This window comes from Scyliorhinus torazame, chromosome 22, assembly GCF_047496885.1.
Source record: "Scyliorhinus torazame isolate Kashiwa2021f chromosome 22, sScyTor2.1, whole genome shotgun sequence".
Classification (NCBI taxonomy): domain Eukaryota; kingdom Metazoa; phylum Chordata; class Chondrichthyes; order Carcharhiniformes; family Scyliorhinidae; genus Scyliorhinus; species Scyliorhinus torazame.
This window is the reverse complement of record NC_092728.1, coordinates 17,511,846-17,532,592: the sequence shown is the minus strand read 5'-3', so window position 1 is coordinate 17,532,592 and position 20,747 is coordinate 17,511,846. Positions and strand designations below refer to the sequence as shown.

Sequence of the window (20,747 nt, the reverse complement as noted above, 5' to 3'; positions counted from 1 at the left end):
TGGAGGTATGGACCTTGGGTAGGCTGCTCTTTCCAAGAACCGGTGCAGTCTCGATGGGCCGAATGGCCTCCTTCTGCACTGTAAATTCTATGTTAAAAAAACAAAACACAAACATCCCTCTCACACTCTCTCTCGCTGAGAGAATTCAAACTTTTCCAAGTTGCCATCCGGACCACAGCGACCTGAGAACCTGGAAAAGGCCCGGGAAAATTCCGGAGAAGGAGAATCGATAACTTTAATTTCTCCAGTGAGGCTCTCCCCAGCTCAGGATAATCCCTAGCGCTCCTCAGCCAATAAATTGGCTTGCTGCTGATCTGGTCAGTGTGTAGTGACGAAGGCAGACAATCTTACACAGCAAGATGTGCAGGCTGGGTGGATTGGCCACGCTAAATTGCCCCTTAATTGGAAAAAATGAATTGGATATTCTAAATTTAAAAAAAAGCATTGACCCTCTGACAGTGTAGCACTCTCTCAGCACTGACCCTCCGACAGTGCGGCGCTCCCTCAGGACTGACCCTCCGACAGTGCGGCGCTCTCTCAGCACTGACCCTCCGACAGTGCAGCGCTCCCTCAGCACTGACTCTCCGACAGTGCGGCGCTCCCTCAGCACTGACCCTCCGACAGTGCGGCGCTCCCTCAGCACTGACCCTCCGACAGTGCAGCGCTCCCTCAGCGCTGACCCTCCGACAGTGCGGCACTCCCTCAGCACTGACCCTCCGACAGTGCGGCGCTCCCTCAGCACTGACCCTCTGACAGTGCGGCGCTCCCTCAGCACTGACCGTCCGACAGTGCGGTGCTCCCTCAGCACTGACTCTCCGACAGTGCAGCACTCCCTCTGCACTGACCCTCCGACAGTGCGGCGCTCCCTCAGCACTGACTCTCCGACAGTGCGGCGCTCCCTCAGCACTGACTCTCCGACAGTGCGGCACTCCCTCAGCACTGACCCTCTGGCAGTGCGGCGCTCCCTCAGCACTGACCCTCCGACAGTGCGGCGCTCCCTCAGCACTGACCCTCCGACAGTGCGGCACTCCCTCAGCACTGACCCTCCGACAGTGCGGCGCTCCCTCAGCACTGACTCTCCGACAGTGCGGCGCTCCCTCAGCACTGACTCTCCGACAGTGCGGCGCTCCCTCAGCACTGACCCTCCGACAGTGCGGCGCTCCCTCAGCACTGACCCTCCGACAGTGCGGCGCTCCCTCAGCACTGACCCTCCGACAGTGCGGCGCTCCCTCAGCACTGACCCTCCGACAGTGCGGCGCTCCCTCAGCACTGACCCTCCGACAGTGCGGCACTCCCTCAGCACTGACCCTCCGACAGTGCGGCGTTCCCTCAGCATTGACACTCCGACACTACCTCAGCACTGACCCTCCGACAGTGCGGCACTCCCTCAGCATTGACTCTCTGACAGTGCGGCGCTCCCTCAGCACTGACCCTCCCACAGTGCGGCGCTCCCTCAGCACTGACCCTCCGACAGTGCGGCACTCCCTCAGCACTGACCCTCCGACAGTGCGGCGTTCCCTCAGCATTGACACTCCGACACTACCTCAGCACTGACCCTCCGACAGTGCGGCGCTCCCTCAGCACCGACCCTCCGACAGTGCGGTGCTCCCTCAGCATTGACCCTCCGACAGTGCGGCGCTCCCTCAGCACTGACCCTCTGACAGTGCGGCGCTCCCTCAGCATTGACCCTCCGACAGTGCGGCGCTCCCTCAGCATTGACCCTCTGACAGTGCGGCACTCCCTCAGCACTGACCCTCCGACAGTGCGGCACTCCCTCAGCACTGACCCTCCGGCAGTGCGGCGCTCCCTCAGCACTGACCCTCCGACAGTGCGGCGCTCCCTCAGTACTGACCCTCCCACAGTGAGGTGTGGAAATCTGCCCCTTCCTCAATACTCGAGTCTCTGAAATTCCCTGAATGTGGTCCCGCTGCCTCTCCCTGAAGTCGAGTCTGCTCTGTGGCGCATTCCGAATTAGTTTCCGAAATTCCTGTCGGACCACATCTTTCGCTCGAGATGCTCCGCTGAGTCTCTCATTAGCTTTGTGTGATCTGGAACATGTCGAATGGATTTAAATAGCCGGTGTGGGGCCTATTCCCAGCCTGACTGGCTATTTTCTGCACACTGGTTCCAACTCACCAATCCCATGTAACAATTAGGGACAGTCATCCACAACCCTGTCCAACATCAGTGGTTACTGGGCCGGAAACCCACAGGGACTGGAGCAGGGATGACGAGAATATTATTTTGGAGGCTGCGAACTGTTGTGATCTGGACGCTGCCCGAAAGGGGCGGTGGGAGCGGAGTCGCCCCGGAAAAGGGGGAGTTGGGGGAATATCAGCAGGTGGCGGAACATCGGGAAGCGGGCGAAGCATTCGGCGACTGCTCACCTTGTTGAGGGCAATTTCTCCCGCTGTAGATCGTTGGGATTTCCAGCAGCGGCCTGCATTGCTCTCGCGCCTTCACCGCAGTGAGACGTCCCCGAGGTTCGTCTCGGAGCGTGCGTCAGGAAGATTCTGACCCCAAGCCGCAGGCGGAGATATTGGGGGAGGTGACTTACAGTTCATCAAAGACGCCGGTTTAGAAGTGCTGAGGGAGCGCCGCACTGTCGGAGGGTCAGTGCTGAGGGAGCACCGCACTGTCGGAGGGTCAGTGCTGAGGGAGCACCGCACTGTCGGAGGGTCAGTGCTGAGGGAGGGCTGCACTGTCGGAGGGTCAGTGCTGAGGGAGCGCCGCACTGTCGGAGGGTCAGTGCTGAGGGAGCACCGCACTGTCGGAGGGTCAGTGCTGAGGGAGCACCGCACTGTCGGAGGGTCAGTGCTGAGGGAGCGCCGCACTGTCGGAGGGTCAGTGCTGAGGGAGCGCCGCACTGTCGGAGGGTCAGTGCTCAGGGAGCGCCACACTGTCGGAGGGTCAGTGCTGAGGGAGCGCCGCACTGTCGGAGGGTCAGTGCTGAGGGAGAGCCACACTGTCGGAGGGTCAGTGCTGAGGGAGGCCGCACTGTCGGAGGGTCAGTGCTGAGGGAGCGCCGCACTGTGGGAGAGTCAGTGCTGAGGGAGCGCCGCACTGTCAGAGGGTCAGTGCTGAGGGAGCGCCGCACTGTGGGAGGGTCAGTGCTGAGGGAGCACCGCACTGTCGGAGGGTCAGTGCTGAGGGAGCGCCACACTGTCGGAGGGTCAGTGCTGAGGGAGCGCCGCACTGTCGGAGGGTCAGTGCTGAGGGAGCGCCACACTGTCAGAGGGTCAGTGCTGAGGGAGCGCCGCACTGTCAGAGGGTCAGTGCTGAGGGAGCGCCGCACTGTCGGAGGGTCAGTGCTGAGGGAGCGCCGCACTGTGGGAGAGTCAGTGCTGAGGGAGCGCCGCACTGTCAGAGGGTCAGTGCTGAGGGAGCGCCGCACCGTCGGAGGGTCAGTGCTGGGGGAGCGCCGCACTGTCAGAGGGTCAGTGCTGGGGGAGCACCGCACTGTTGGAGGGTCAGTGCTGAGGGAGCGCCGCACTGTGGGAGGGTCAGTGCTGAGGGAGTGCCGCACTGTCGGAGGATCAGTGCTGAGGGAGCGCCACACTATCGGAGGGTCAGTGCTGAGGGAGCGCCACACTGTCGGAGGGTCAGTGCTGAGGGCGCTCCGCACTGTCAGAGGGTCAGTGCTGAGGGAGCGCCGCACTGTCGGAGGGTCAGTGCTGAGGGAGTGCTGCACTGTCGGAGGGTCAGTGCTGAGGGAGCGCCGCACTGTCGGAGGGTCAGTGCTGAGGGAGCGCCGCACTGTCTGAGGGTCAGTGCTGAGGGAGCACCGCACTGTCGGAGGGTCAGTGCTCAGGGAGCGCCGCACTGTCAGAGGGTCAGTGCTGAGGGAGCGCCGCACTGTCGGAGGGTCAGTGCTGAGGGAGCACCGCACTGTCGGAGGGTCAGTGCTGAGGGAGCACCGCACTGTCGGAGGGTCAGTGCTGAGGGAGCACCGCACTGTCGGAGGGTCAGTGCTCAGGGAGCGCCACACTGTCAGAGGGTCAGTGCTGAGGGAGCGCCGCACTGTGGGAGGGTCAGTGCTGAGGGAGCGCCGCACTGTGAGAGGGTCAGTGCTGAGGGAGTGCCGCACTGTCAGAGGGTCAGTGCTGAGGGAGCGCCGCACTATGGGAGGGTCAGTGCTGAGGTAGCGCCACACTGTCGGAGGGTCAGTGCTGAGGGAGCGCCGCACTGTGGGAGGTTCAGTGCTGAGGGAGCGCCGCACTGTGGGAGGGTCAGTGCTGAGGGAGCGCCACACTGTCAGAGAGTCAATGCTGAGGGAGTGCCGCACTGTCGGAGGGTCAGTGCTGAGGGAGCGCCACTCTATCGGAGGGTCAGTGTTGAGGGAGCGCCGCACCGTCGGACGGTCAGTGCTGGGGGAGCGCCGCACTGTCAGAGGGTCAGTGCTGGGGGAGCACCGCACTGTTGGAGGGTCAGTGCTGAGGGAGCGCCGCACTGTGGGAGGGTCAGTGCTGAGGGAGTGCCGCACTGTCGGAGGATCAGCGCTGAGGGAGCGCCGCACTGTCGGAGGGTCAGTGCTGAGGGAGCGCCACACTGTCGGAGGGTCAGTGTTGAGGGAGTGCTGCACTGTCGGAGGGTCAGTGTTGAGGGAGCGCTGCACTGTCGGAGGGTCAGTGCTGAGGGAGCGCCACACTGTCGGAGGGTCAGTGCTGAGGGAGCGCCGCACTGTCGGAGGGTCAGTGCTGAGGGAGAGCCACACTGTCGGAGGGTCAGTGCTGAGGGAGGCCGCACTGTCGGAGGGTCAGTGCTGAGGGAGCGCCGCACTGTGGGAGAGTCAGTGCTGAGGGAGCGCCGCACTGTCAGAGGGTCAGTGCTGAGGGAGCGCCGCACTGTGGGAGGGTCAGTGCTGAGGGAGCACCGCACTGTCGGAGGGTCAGTGCTGAGGGAGCGCCACACTGTCGGAGGGTCAGTGCTGAGGGAGCGCCGCACTGTCGGAGGGTCAGTGCTGAGGGAGCGCCACACTGTCAGAGGGTCAGTGCTGAGGGAGCGCCGCACTGTCAGAGGGTCAGTGCTGAGGGAGCGCCGCACTGTCGGAGGGTCAGTGCTGAGGGAGCGCCGCACTGTGGGAGAGTCAGTGCTGAGGGAGCGCCGCACTGTCAGAGGGTCAGTGCTGAGGGAGCGCCGCACTGTTGGAGGGTCAGTGCTGAGGGAGCGCCGCACTGTGGGAGGGTCAGTGCTGGGGGAGCGCCGCACTGTCAGAGGGTCAGTGCTGGGGGAGCACCGCACTGTTGGAGGGTCAGTGCTGAGGGAGCGCCGCACTGTGGGAGGGTCAGTGCTGAGGGAGTGCCGCACTGTCGGAGGATCAGTGCTGAGGGAGCGCCACACTATCGGAGGGTCAGTGCTGAGGGAGCGCCACCCTGTCGGAGGGTCAGTGCTGAGGGCGCTCCGCACTGTCAGAGGGTCAGTGCTGAGGGAGTGCCGCACTGTCGGAGGGTCAGTGCTGAGGGAGTGCTGCACTGTCGGAGGGTCAGTGCTGAGGTAGCTCCGCACTGTCGGAGGGTCAGTGCTGAGGGAGTGCCGCACTGTCGGAGGGTCAGTGCTGAGGGAGTGCTGCACTGTCGGAGGGTCAGTGCTGAGGGAGCGCCGCACTGTCGGAGGGTCAGTGCTGAGGGAGCGCCGCACTGTCTGAGGGTCAGTGCTGAGGGAGCACCGCACTGTCGGAGGGTCAGTGCTCAGGGAGCGCCGCACTGTCAGAGGGTCAGTGCTGAGGGAGCGCCGCACTGTCGGAGGGTCAGTGCTGAGGGAGCACCGCACTGTCGGAGGGTCAGTGCTGAGGGAGCACCGCACTGTCGGAGGGTCAGTGCTGAGGGAGCACCGCACTGTCGGAGGGTCAGTGCTCAGGGAGCGCCACACTGTCAGAGGGTCAGTGCTGAGGGAGCGCCGCACTGTGGGAGGGTCAGTGCTGAGGGAGCGCCGCACTGTGAGAGGGTCAGTGCTGAGGGAGTGCCGCACTGTCAGAGGTTCAGTGCTGAGGGAGCGCCGCACTATGGGAGGGTCAGTGCTGAGGTAGCGCCACACTGTCGGAGGGTCAGTGCTGAGGGAGCGCCGCACTGTGGGAGGGTCAGTGCTGAGGGAGCATCGCACTTTCGGAGGGTCAGTGCTGAGGGAGCGCCGCACTGTCGGAGGGTCAGTGCTGAGGGAGCGCCGCACTGTCGGAGTGTCAGTGCTGAGGGAGTGCCGCACTGTCGGAGGGTCAGTGCTGAGGGAGCGCCGCAGTGTCGGTGGGTCAGTGCTGAGGGAGTGCCGCACTGTCGGAGGGTCAGTGCTGAGGGAGCGCCGCACTGTCGGAGGGTCAGTGCTGAGGGACCGCCGCACTGTCGGAGGGTCAGTGCTGAGGGAGCGCCGCACTGTCGGAGGGTCAGTGCTGAGGGACCGCCGCACTGTCGGAGGGTCAGTGCTGAGGGAGCGCCGCACTGTCGAACGGTCAGTGCTGAGGGAGCGCCGCACTGTCGGAGGGTCAGTGCTGAGGGAGCGCCGCACTGTCGGGGGGGTCAGTGCTGAGGGAGCGCCGCACTGTCAGAGGGTCAGTGCTGAGGGAGCGCCGCACTGTCGGACGGTCAGTGCTGAGGGAGCGCCGCACTGTCGGGGGGGTCAGTGCTGAGGGAGCGCCGCACTGTCAGAGGTGATGTTTCTTAGTGCGAGACCCTTTCCCTGCCTAGCTATGGTGCGACGCCCCGCCTCCACTATTGGTAGGGAGAGCAGAATTGGAGGTGGGGGGATGGGTGGGTCGGGTGCAGCCGGGGGGGGGGGGATGCGGAATGTGACCGTAGGGGGGGGTGCGGCGGGTGGGGGCGGGTGAGTTCTCTCCCGTCTCCTGAAGCCAGCGCCTGTCCCTGAGGCTGCACCCATCGGGAAGCAGGGACAAGCTGGGTCATTATCCTTTTGGCTGCATGTGGGATCTTCCTGTGCGCGGCCCTGTGGGCTGCCCGTGTTCGCTACCTCCCCAAGCAGGGATCGGGCCTGAGCGGACTTGGCGGGCGGGGCGCCGGGCCGCGGGCGACACCCGGCGGAGGCAGAAGGCGCGCTCTCTGCACGCCCGCCGGCGTTCCCCGCCCCATCTCACCTCTTTCTCCGCCGCAGGCCTGCGCCGGCTCCTGACCCTCGACCTGGAAGGAAACGGGCTCAACGACGGCAACGTCAACCCCAACGCCTTCCGCCCCTTGAAGAAGCTGATCTACCTGCGACTTGGCCGCAACCGGTTCCGAGCGATGCCCTCTGGCCTCCCCCCCTCCCTGAGGGTAAGTCCTCCGCGGCGTTGCCGGGGAACGAGAGAGAGCTCCTGACACCGAGGGGTATCGAGGGATGTGAGGGGTGGGGGGGCGGAGGGGCTGCGGTGGAGGGAGGGATTGGGGGTGGCGGGGATAAGTGGGGTCTTGCTCGCTGACCGACCAAGATTGTATTGAAGTGGGAGAGCGGCCCCCCGAGCGGACACGGCCCACCTCAAACCCTGGGTGAAGTTCTCCGGAAACGGCGCAATGTCCGCTGACTGGCGCCCAAAACGGCGCCAATCGGACGGGCATCGCGCCGCCCCAAAGGTGCGGAATGCTCCCCATCTTGGGGGGCCGAGCCCCAACCTTAAGGGGCTAGGCCGACGCCGGACGAATTTCCGCCCCGCCAGCTGGCGGACAAGGCCTTTGGTGCCCCGCCAGCTGGCGCGGAAATGACATCCCCGGGCGGCGCATGCGCGGGAGCGTCAGCGGCCGCTCACGGCATCCCCGCGCATGCGCAGTGGAGGGGGTCTCTTCCGCCTCCGCGTGGAGACCGTGGCGGAGGCGGAAGGGAAAGAGTGCCCCCACGGCACAGGCCCCGATCGCGGGCCAGGCCACCGTGGGGGCACCCCCCCGGGGCCAGATTGCCCCCCCCCCCCCCAGGACCCCGGAGCCCGCCCGCGCCGCCTTGTCCCGCCGGTAAGGTCGGTGGTTTAATCTACGCTGGCGGGACAGGCATTTTAGCGGCGGGACTTCGGCCCATCCGGGCCAGAGAATAGCGGGGGGGGGGGGGGCGCCAACCGGCACGGCGCGATTCCCGCCCCCGCCGAAATATCCGGCGGGGGGTCGGAGAATCTCGCCCCCTGTTTCTGATCCTCGAACCCATGGAAGAGATACTTTATCATGGCCAATCCACCTAACCTGCACATCTTTGGACTGTGGGAGGAAACCGGAGCACCCGGAGGAAACCCACGCACACACGGGGAGGATGTGCAGACTCCGCACAGACAGTGACCCAAGCTGGGGATCGAACCTGGGACCCTGGAGCTGTGAAGCAGCAGGGATGCTGCCCTATAATGTAGAATTCCTCACAGAACAAAAAAACCCCCAAAGTGCATATGAGAGTTTGCCCCTCAGTCAGAGGCACAGATATGAGGGACTTGCGACAATATACTCAATCACAGCGCTGGTATTTAAGGAGTGTCTGAAAGGAGGCGAGAGGGACCGTGAGAGAGAGAGACTGAGAAGGAGAGATACAGAGAGAGAGACCGAGAGAGAGAGAAAAAGAGAGAGAGACCGCGAGAGGGAGCGAAAGACAGAGGGAAACTGAGAGAGACTGAGAGAGGGAGAGAGACCAAGAGAGAGAGAGAGAGAGACAGAGAGACCAGGAGAGAGATGGAGACCGAGAGAGAGGGAGAGGGAGAGACCGAGAAAGAGAGATACCAGGAGGGGGAGATTGAGAGAGCGCGAGATGGAGAGAGAGTGAAAAACGGACAGAAAGAGAGAACGAGAGAGACTGAGAGAGAGAGAGACTGAGAGAGAGACAAAGAGAGGGAGAGAGAGAGCCAGAGAGAGAGACACCGAGAGAGAGACTGAGAGAGAGAGACTGAGAGAGAGAGGCTGAGAGAGAGAGACAGAGAGACAGAGACAGAGAGAGAGAGAGACTGAGGGAGAGAGAGAGACAGAGCGAGAGTAAGGGGGAGACTGAGAGAGAGAGATGGAGAGGTAGAGAGCGAAACGGACGGGGAGAGAGAGAGACGCAGAAAGAGAAAGAGATAGGGAGGATTTTAGGGGCTGGAGGAAGTTTCAGAGATATGGAGAGTTGTAGGGGCTGGAGGAGGTTACCGAGGTAGGGAGGGATGTCGAGGCTGGAGGAGGTTACAGAGATAGGGAGGGTTGTGGGGGCTGGAGGGGATTACAGAGATACAGGAGGGTTGTAGGGACTGGAGGAGGTTACAGAGGTAGGGAGGGTTGCAGGGGCTGGAGGAGTTTACAGAGATAGCGAGAGTTGTGGGGGCTGGAGGGGATTACAGAGATACGGGAGGGTTGTAGGGGCTGGAGGAGGTTACAGAGATAGGAAGGGGTGTCGGGGCTGGAGGAGGTTACAGGGATAGGGAGGCTTGTAGGGGCTGGAGGAGGTTACAGAGATAGGGAGGGTTGTAGGGGCTGGAGGAGGTTACAGAGATAGGGAGGGTTGTCGGGGCTGGAGGAGGTTACAGAGATAGGGAGGGTTGTTGGGGCTGGAGGAGGACAGAGATAGGGAGGGTTGCAGGGGCTGGAGGAGTTTACAGAGATAGGGAGGGTTGTGGGGGCTGGAGGGGATTACAGAGATAGGGAGGGTTGTAGGGGCTGGAGGAGGTTACAGAGATAGGGAGGGTTGTAGGTGATGGAGGAGATTACAGAGATAATGAGGGTTGTCGAGACTGGAGGAGGTTACAGAGATAGGGAGGGTTGTCGGGGCTGGAGGAGGTTACAGAGATAGGGAGGGTTGTCGGGGCTGGAGGAGGTGACAGAGATAGGGAGGGTTGTCGGGGCTGCAGGAGGTTACAGAGAACGGGAGGGTTGCAGGGGCTGGAGGAGTTTACAGAGATAGCGAGGGTTGTGGGGGCTGGAGGGGATTACAGAGATAGGGAGGGTTGTAGGGGCTGGAGGAGGTTACAGAGATAGGGAGGGGTGTCGGGGCTGGAGGAGGTTACAGGGATAGGGAGGGTTGTAGGGGCTGGAGGAGGTTACAGAGATAGGGAGGGTTGTCGGGGCTGGAGGAGGTTACAGAGATAGGGAGGGTTGTTGGGGCTGTAGGAGGTGACAGGAATAGGGAGGGTTGTAGGGTTTAGAGTAGGTTACAGAGATAGGGAGGGTTGTAGGGGCTGGAGGAGGTTACAGAGATAGGGAGGGGTGTCGGGGCTGGAGGAGGTTACAGGGATAGGGAGGGTTGTAGGGGCTGGAGGAGGTTACAGAGATAGGGAGGGTTGTAGGGGCTGGAGGAGGATACAGAGATAGGGAGGGTTGTCGGGGCTGGAGGAGGTTACAGAGATAGGGAGGGTTGTCGGGGCTGTAGGAGGTTACAGAGACAGGGAGGGTTGCAGGGGCTGGAGGAGTTTACAGAGATAGGGAGGGTTGTGGGGGCTGGAGGGGATTACAGAGATAGGGAGGGTTGTAGGGGCTGGTGGAGGTTACAGAGATAGGGAGGGTTGTAGGTGATGGAGGAGATTACAGAGATAATGAGGGTTGTCGCGGCTGGAGGAGGTTATTGAGATAGGGAGGGTTGTAGGGACTGGAGGAGGTTACAGAGATAGGGAGGGTTGTAGGGTTTGGAGTAGGTTACAGAGATAGGGAGGGTTGCAGGGCTGGAGGAGGTTACAGAGATAGGGAGGGTTGTAGGGGCTGGAGGAGTTTACAGAGATAGGGAGGGTTGTAGGGGCTGGAGGAGGTTACAGAGATAGGGAGGGGTGTAGGGGCTGGAGGAGGTTACAGAGATAGGGAGGGGTGTAGGGGCTGGAGGAGGTTACAGAGATAGGGAGGGTTGTAGGGTTTGGAGTAGGTTACAGAGATAGGGAGGGTTGCAGGGCTGGAGGAGGTTACAGAGATAGGGAGGGTTGTAGGGGCTGGAGGAGTTTACAGAGATAGGGAGGGTTGTAGGGGCTGGAGGAGGTTACAGAGATAGGGAGGGTTGTAGGGGCTGGAGGAGGTGACAGAGATAGGGAGGGTTGTAGGGGATGGAGGAGGTTACAGAGATAGGGAGGGTTGTAGGGACTGGAGGAGGTTACAGAGATAGGGAGGTTTGTAGGGGCTGGAGGAGGTTACAGAGATAGGGAGGGTTGTAGGGGCTGGAGGAGTTTACAGAGATAGGGAGGGTTGTAGGGGCTGGAGGAGGTTACAGAGATAGGGAGGGTTGTAGGGGCTGGAGGAGGTGACAGAGATAGGGAGGGTTGTAGGGGATGGAGGAGGTTACAGAGATAGGGAGGGTTGTAGGGACTGGAGGAGGTTAGAGAGATAGGGAGGGTTGTAGGGTTTGGAGTAGGTTACAGAGATAGGGAGGGTTGCAGGGCTGGAGGAGGTTACAGAGATAGGGAGGGTTGTAGGGGCTGGAGGAGTTTACAGAGATAGGGAGGGTTGTAGGGGCTGGAGGAGGTTACAGAGATAGGGAGGGTTGTAGGGGCTGGAGGAGGTGACAGAGATAGGGAGGGTTGTAGGGGATGGAGGAGGTTACAGAGATAGGGAGGGTTGTAGGGACTGGAGGAGGTTACAGAGATAGGGAGGGTTGTAGGGGCTGGAGGAGGTTACAGAGATAGGGAGGGTTGTAGGGGCTGGAGGAGTTTACAGAGATAGGGAGGGTTGTAGGGGCTGGAGGAGGTTACAGAGATAGGGAGGGTTGTAGGGGCTGGAGGAGGTGACAGAGATAGGGAGGGTTGTAGGGGATGGAGGAGGTTACAGAGATAGGGAGGGTTGTAGGGACTGGAGGAGGTTACAGAGATAGGGAGGGTTGTAGGGGCTGGAGGAGGTTACAGAGATAGGGAGGGTTGTAGGGGCTGGAGGAGGTTACAGAGATAGGGAGGGTTGTAGGGGCTGGAGGAGGTGTAGTTACTCCAGCAGTGCAATGATTTGACCTCGACCTCAACACGTTCCTGTCTGTCTCTCCCCCATACCCCTCAACTCTCTCCTCGATCAGCAATCTGTCTAATTTAGAGGGTTTCCTCCGGGTGCTCCGGTTTCCTCCCTCAGTCCAAAGATGCGGGGGTTAGCTGGATTGGCCGTGATAAATTGCCCTTAGTGTCCAAAAAAGGTTAGGAGTTGATGTAGGGATAGGGTGGAGGTGTGGGCTTGGGTGGTGTGCTCTTTCCAAGGGCTGGTGCAGACTCCATGGGCCGAATGGCCTCCTTCAGCACTGTAAATTTTATCATTCTGAGATTCTATCCCTGTCTTCAATGGGAGAACCCCACATTCTCAAACTGTGACCCCACTCCACCCCCTGTCTAGATTCCCTGCCCCCCCCCACCCCACGAAGGGGGAAACATCCTCTCCGCATCCACCACCCCCCCCCCCCCCCACCTCAGAATCTGATTTGTTTCAATCAGATTACCTCTCGTCCTCCTAAACTCTGATGGGTGCAGGACCCCGACCTGCTCAACCCTTTCCTCATCCGACGCGAGTGTCGCCCCTACTCAAGTAAGGGTAAGGAAGCCAAAACTGTGCGCAGTACTCCAGGTGCGGAAACGCCAAGCCTTGTATAGTGGGAACGAGACTTCCCGACCTGTATACTCCCCCACCACCCCCCCCCCCCCCTCCCCGCCCTTGATAAAGGACAACATTACATTTGCCTCCCAAACCCTCGCAGTGCCTGCAGGCAAACCTTTTTGTGAATCACGGATCAGGGATGCCTTTCATTTGCCTGTCAACCACGCAGAACATTCATGTCTCTCACTTTGGCTTATGTGAGGACACAGCTTTCTACACCGAGCGGCTGATCCCAGCCCCGATTGGATGATAGATTGGATGAAAGATGAATTACATTCATCAGACACAGGCCGAAAGCCAGGTGTTGACAATGTTCCCTGGCCCCATGGAGACAGTGAGAGTGACGTAATTTATCCCCTGACTAATTTTCCGATGAATCACGAGATGATTCAAACCACTGACCCGAGGGTCAGTGCTGAGGGAGCACCGCACTGTCAGAGGGTCAGTGCTGAGGGAGCGCCGCACTGTCGGAGGGTCAGTGCTGAGGGAGCGCCGCACTGTCAGAGGGTCAGTGCTGAGGGAGCGCCGCACTGTCGGAGGGTCAGTGCTGAGGGAGCGCCGCACTGTCGGAGGGTCAGTGCTGAGGGAGCATCGCACTGTCGGAGGGTCAGTGCTGGGGGAGCGCCGCACTGTCGGAGGGTCAGTGCTGAGGGAGCGCCGCACTGTCGGAGGGTCAGTGCTGAGGGAGTGCCGCACTGTCGGAGGGTCAGTGCTGAGGGAGTGCCGCACTGTCGGAGGGTCAGTGCTGAGGGAGCGCCGCTCTGTCGGAGGGTCAGTGCTGAGGGAGTGCTGCACTGTCAGAGGGTCAGTGCTGAGGGAGTGACGCACTGTCAGAGGGTCAGTACTGAGGGAGTGCTGCACTGTCAGAGGGTCAGTGCTGAGGGAGCGCCGCTCTGTCGGAGGGTCAGTGCTGAGGGAGTGCCGCACTGTCGGAGGGTCAGTGCTGAGGGAGCGCCGCTCTGTCGGAGGGTCAGTGCTGAGGGAGAGCCGCACTGTCGGAGGGTCAGTGCTGAGGGAGCGCCGCACTGTCGGAGGGTCAGCGCTGAGGGAGCGCCGCACTGTCGGAGGGTCAGTGCTGAGGGAGCGCCGCACTGTGGGAGGGTCAGTGCTGAGGGAGCGCCGCACTGTCGGAGGGTCAGTGCTGAGGGAGCGCCCCCATTGTCCTGGGACCCGCCCATCAACCCAGATGAATGAAGAACTGGCCTCCCTTGAAAAATACGTCTTCTCTCGCCGTGCGACATCCCCAGGGCCGGGGGGGAGGGGGGGGGCGAACGGTGTCCATTTTCTGTGACCTTTCTTTCTCTGTCTCTCTTCCTTCACTTGCATCTCGTCCCTCTCCATTCACGGCTCCCTGTACAAGCTCTCTCTCCGCTGCTATCTCCCAGCGGGCTCCACGCCCCTCGTCCGCAGCGTGTCCCCCCCCCCCCCCCCCCCCCGGTCACCTGTTCGATGCCGCCCCTAACCACTTGATTATGTCTCCCCGCAGGTGCTGCACCTCGAGAACAATCACATCGAGGAGATTCCGGGCGGTCTGCTCAACAAGACACTCAACCTGACCATTCTGGTGTTGCGGCACAACCGGCTACAGGAGGACCGAATCGCCCCCCATGCCTGGATCCACCTGCGGTGAGTACGGGCGGACGCCCTCCGCAGGGCGCGCGCAGCCCCAGCCAGCTCAGAGACTCCACGGGCAACTTCTCTCGGCCGTGGCCCGTTGATGCCAGCGCGCAAGAGAGTGTCTTAACGGGGGGGGGGGGGGGGGAGCGAGGGAACGAGAGAGAGAGGGAGCGAGACAGAGAGAGAACGAGACAGAGAGAGGAGGAGTGAGATAGAGAGACAGGGAGTGAGGCAAAGAGAGAGGGAGCGAGAAAGAGAGCGAGACAAAGAGGGAGCGAGAGAGAGAGCGAGAGAGAGAGAGCGAGACAGAAAGAGAGCGAGACAGAGAGAGAGCGAAACAGAGAGAGCGAGACAGAGAGAGAGAGTGAAACAGAGAGAGAGTGTGAGACAGACAGAGAGAGAGAGAGACAGTGAGAGCGGGTTTTCGACTCTGTAGGAGGTTAGTGAGCTAGGGGCTGTTATAGCGGCTGGAGGAGGTTATAGAGATAGGGAGGGTTGTAGGGGCTGGAGGAGGTTACAGAGATAGGGAGGGTTGTCGGGGCTGGAGGAGGTTACAGAGTTGGGAGGGTTGTAGGGGCTGGAGGAGGTTACAGAGATAGGGAGGGGTGTAGAGGCTGGAGGAGGTTACAGAGATAGGGAGGGTTGTAGAGTCTGGAGTAGGTTACAGAGATAGGGAGGGTTGTAGAGGCTGGCGGAGGCTACTGAGATAGGGAGGGTTGTCGGGGCTGGAGGAGGTTACAGAGTTAGGGAGGGTTGTAGGGGCTGGAGGAGGTTACAGAGATAGGGAGGGGTGTAGAGGCTGGAGGAGGTTACAGAGATAGGGAGGGTTGTAGAGTCTGGAGGAGGTTACAGAGATAGGGAGGGTTGTAGAGGCTGGAGGTGGCTACTGAGACAGGGAGGGTTGTCGGGGCTGGAGGAGGTTACAGAGTTAGGGAGGGTTGTAGGGGCTGGAGGAGGTTACAGAGATAGGGAGGGTTGTTGGGGCTGGAGGAGGTGACAGAGATAGGGAGGGGTGTAGGGGCTGGAGGAGGTTGCAGAGAGAGGGAGGGTTGTAGGGGCTGGAGGAGGTTACAGAGATAGGGAGGGTTGTAGCGGCTGGAGGAGGTTACAGAGACAGGGAGGGTTGTCGGGGCTGGAGGAGGTTACAGAGTTAGGGAGGGTTGTAGGGGCTGGAGGAGGTTACAGAGATAGGGAGGGTTGTTGGGGCTGGAGGAGGTGACAGAGATAGGGAGGGGTGTAGGGGCTGGAGGAGGTTGCAGAGAGAGGGAGGGTTGTAGGGGCTGGAGGAGGTTACAGAGATAGGGAGGGTTGTAGCGGCTGGAGGAGGTGACAGAGATAGGGAGGGTTGTAGGGGCTGGAGGAGGTTACAGAGATAGGGAGGGTTGTCGGGGCTGGAGGAGGTTACAGAGATAGGGAGGGTTGTAGGGGCTGGAGGAGGTTACAGAGATAGGGAGGGTTGTCGGGGCTGGAGGAGGTTACAGAGATAGGGAGGGGTGTAGGGGCTGGAGGTAGCTGAGTGGCAGATAAACCGTCACCTCCAGCCCCCGGCCATTGAAAGGCCAAGGCCGCTTCGGTGCAGTTAAAGGTGGTGAGTGTGGAAGGGTGAGGGCTCCTGTAGCCGATGAGCCGAGGCAGACACCGCGGCGGAGTGACTCCTGGTTCTGTTCCGCTGCCCCGGACAAACATTAATTTCTGTCAACGCAACGGGCCGATAACCCCTCGACAGGCCCTCGAGAGGGAGACCTCTCGTTTTCAAACAAGCATCCGCTCGGGAATGTTGACTAATCCTGGAATTTCCTGACATCTGGCCTGGACCGCCTGCCAGAAGGCTCGGCTCCAAGTGCAGCTCTTCTGAGGGATGTGGCCAGGTTGGTGGAGCGGTCGGAGCTCAGGCAAGTGTGAAGTGGACATTGAAGCAAAATCACGGAGAGAGAGAGAGAGAGAGAGAGAGGGGCATGTCCAAGTCAAGTGGACACCATTTTGGGAGCCCCCCCAAAAAACAATCACCGGGAGGGAGGCCTTCGTGGCCGGGAGGAGGCCCATTGGGCCCCTCCAGTCCTGTTCCCCCCCCCATTCAAGTCCCACTTCCTTATCTCCTCATAACCCTGGATCCCCTCACTGATTACAGAACATACTTAACGGCCCGGCCTCCACAGCTCTCCGCGGTAAAGAATTCCACCGATTCACTCCCCTCTGAGGGAAGAAATTCCTCCTCATCTCTGTCTCAAATCCCTGACTCTGGGATTCGGCCCTCTGGTCCCAGACTCTCCCACCAGAGGAACCATCCCCTCAGCATCGACCCCGTCGATCCCACCCAGAATCCTCTCTGTCTCAATAAGGCCGCCTCTCATTCTCCTAAACTCCCAATGCGCCCAGGCCCCGGCCTACTCGACCTCTCCTCAGCTACCAAGAGGGGCTGGGGCTGTTTTTGCCTCGAGTGGAGAAGGCCGAGCGGGGGAGGGACCTGATTGAGGCGTATAAAAATATGAGGCACATACATAGGGTGGACAGGAAGGTCCTTTTCCCCTTGGTGGAGGGTCACTAAGCAGGGGGCATCGATTTAAGGTCAGGAGCAGGAGATGTGAGGGAAGATATTTACACCCAGATGGGAGTCTGGAACTCGAGGCCTGAAAGGGTGGAAGACACGGGACCCCCCACAACATTTAAGAAGCATTGAGATGAGCATTTGGAACGCCGCAGTGCCCAAGGCAACGGACCAAGTGCTGGAGAATGCAACGAGATTAGACAGGGGGCTTGATGTCGTCACGGATGCGATAGGCCGAAGAGCCTCTTACTGTGCTCTATGACTCTATCCGGGTTCAACCAGGTGAACCTTCTCTGAACTGCCTCTAATGTTGGCATATCGTTCCCCAGATCAGGTGAGCAAAACTGTCCACAGTATCCCGGGTGTCGTCCAACTAGAGCCTTGTACAGTTTTGGCAGAACCTCCTGGGCTGGGACCGGCGGGCGTCTGCCATGTAGCACGGCGCGGCCACGGACCCGGCAATTCTCCGGGGGCGTATCGACAGCTAGAACCGGGTGCTTTACGCTGCCGTCCTCCTAGCCCCCAACATTCTCCCCACTCCCCGTGGGAGCGGGTCCCACATTCTCCCCACTCCCCGTGGGAGCGAGACCCACATTCTCCCCACTCCCCGTGGGAGCGAGTCCCACATTCTCCCCACTCCCCGTGGGAGCGAGTCTCCCATTCTCCCCACTCCCCGTGGGAGCGAGTCCCACATTCTCCCCACTCCCCGTGGGAGCGAGTCCCACATTCTCCCCACTCCCCGTGGGAGCGAGTACCACATTCTCCCCACTCCCCGTGGGAGCGAGTCCCACATTCTCCCCACTCTCTGGGTAAACACCGTCCCCATTGATTGGATTTATTAGTGACCGCCTTGTATTAATGGCCTCCTGGTTGTGATCTCTTACCCCTGCCACACACACACACACTGACACACTGACACACACACACACACACATTGACACACACACAGACACATACACAGTCACACACATGCAGGCACACACACACAGGCACACACACACAGGCACACGCACACACAGACACACACAGACACATGCACAGACACACACACACACACACACAGACACATACTCAGACACACACAGGCACACACACACAGACAGGCACACACACACAGCCACACACTCACAGACACACAGCCACTCACATACAGACACACACAGGCACACACACACAGACAGACACACACAGACACACATTCACAGACACACACTCACAGACACACACTCACAGACACCCAGACACACACATACATACACACATAGGCACACACACACAGGCACACACACAGACAGACACACACAGGCACACACACAGACACACAAACACACAGACACACACACAGGCACACACACAGACAGACACGCACAGGCACACACAGACACACACAGACAGGCACACACACAGGCACACACACACAGGCGCACACACACAGACACACACACACAGACAGACACACACATACATACACACACTCACAGGCACACACATACACACACACAGGCACACACACACAGGTAGGCACACACACACAGGCACACATACACAGCCACACACACAGGCACACAAACACAGGCAGTCATACACACACACACAGACACACACAGACAGACACACACAGACACACACTGACACACACAGGCACACACACACAACACACACAAGCACACACTCACAGGCACACACACAGACACACACACAGACACACACAGACAAACACACACGCACAAACAGACACACACACGGACACACACACTCTCTCACACACACACACAGACAAACACACACACACAGACACATACTCACACACAGACACACACACACACACGCACAGACACACACTCTCTCTCACACACACACACACACAGACAAACACACACACACAGACACATACTCACACACAGACACACACACGCACAGACACACACTCTCTCTCACACACACACACACACAGACAAACACACACACAGACACACACAGACACAATAACACACAGACACACACACAGACACACACACACAACACACACAAGCACACACTCACAGGCACACACACACAGGCACACACACACACAGACACACACAGACAAACACACACGCACACACAGACACAGACACACACTCACAGACTGACACACACTGGCACACACACACAGACACGCGCACCGACACACACAGACACACAGACACAGACAGACACGCACAAGCACACACACACAGACACACAAAGGCACATTCACACAGACATGCTCACAGACACACACACACAGACATTCACAGGCACACACACACAGACGCACACAGACAGACACACGCAGGCACACACACACAGACACACACACACAGACAGACACACACACAGACAGACAGACACAGGCACACACACACAGACACACACACACAGACAGACACACAGGCACACACACACTGACACACACACACAGACAGACACACACACAGACAGACACACACAGACACACACACAGACACACACACAGACACAGACACACACAAGCACAGACACACACACAGACACACAGACAGACACACAGACACACACACACAGACACACACACAGACACACACTCTCTCACACATACACACAGACAAACACACACTCAGAGAGACACACACACACACAGACACACATACAGACACAGACAGACACACTCAAGCACACACACACAGACACACACAGGCACACACACAGACAAACACCCACACACACACTCAGAGAGACACACACACACACAGACACACACACAGACTCTCACAGGCACACACATACACACACACAGGCATACACACACAGGCAGGCACACACACACAGGCACACATACACAGACACAGACACACACACAGGCACACAAACACAGCCAGTCATACACACACACACAGACACACACAGACAGACACACCCAGACACACACAGACAGACACACACACACTGACACACACAGGCACACACACACAACACACACAAGCACACACTCACAGGCACACACACAGACACACACACACAGACACACACAGACAAACACACACGCACAAACAGACACACACACGGACACACACACTCTCTCACACACACACACAGACAAACACACACACACAGACACATACTCACACACAGACACACACACACACGCACAGACACACACTCTCTCTCACACACACACACACACAGACAAACACACACACAGACACATACTCACACACAGACACACACACACGCACAGACACACACTCTCCCTCACACACACACACACACACAAACACACACACAGACACACACAGACACACACACACACACAGACACACACACAGACACACACAGGCACACACACACAACACACACTCACAGGCACACACACACAGACACACACAGACAAACACACATGCACACACAGACACAGACACACACTCACAGACTGACACACACTGGCACACACACACAGACACGCGCACCGACACACACAGACACACAGACACAGACAGACACACACACAGACACACACACAACACACACACACAGGCACATTCACACAGACACACACGCATAGACAGACACACACAGACACACACTGACAGACACAGGCACACACACACAGACACACACACATAAACAGACACACACAGACACACACAGACACACACACGGACACACACACTCTCTCACACACACACACAGACAAACACACACACACAGACACATACACACACACACACACACACACGCACAAACACACACTCTCTCTCTCACACACACACACAGACAAACACACACACAGACACACACAGACACACACAAACACACACACACACACAGACAAACACACAGACACACACACACACAGACACACACACAGGCACACACACAGACAAACACACACTCACAGGCACACACACACAGACACACACACAGACACACACAGACACACAGACACACACACAGACACACACACACACACAGACACACACAGACATACACAAACACACAGTCACACACAGACAAGCACACAGACACACACACACAGACACACACAAACAGACACACACACACACACAGACTGACACGCGCACCGACACACACATACACACAGACACAGACACACACACAGACACACA

The 20,747-nt window shown here is 59.4% G+C and overlaps 1 protein-coding gene across 2 annotated transcripts in view; it reads left to right on the top strand.

Annotated features, from left to right (window-relative positions):
* LOC140398939 (uncharacterized) overlaps positions 1 to 20,747 on the top strand; it is a 110,938-nt gene that overhangs the window by 58,912 nt on the left and 31,279 nt on the right. The window contains exons 6-7 of one of the 2 annotated variants that reach the window (XM_072487929.1): positions 7,096 to 7,253; positions 13,945 to 14,084. In XM_072487929.1, the coding sequence (XP_072344030.1) occupies positions 7,096 to 7,253; positions 13,945 to 14,084 (298 nt within the window). The remainder of the gene's footprint in view (positions 1 to 7,095; positions 7,254 to 13,944; positions 14,085 to 20,747) is intronic. The other variant, XM_072487930.1, reaches the window with a different exon arrangement.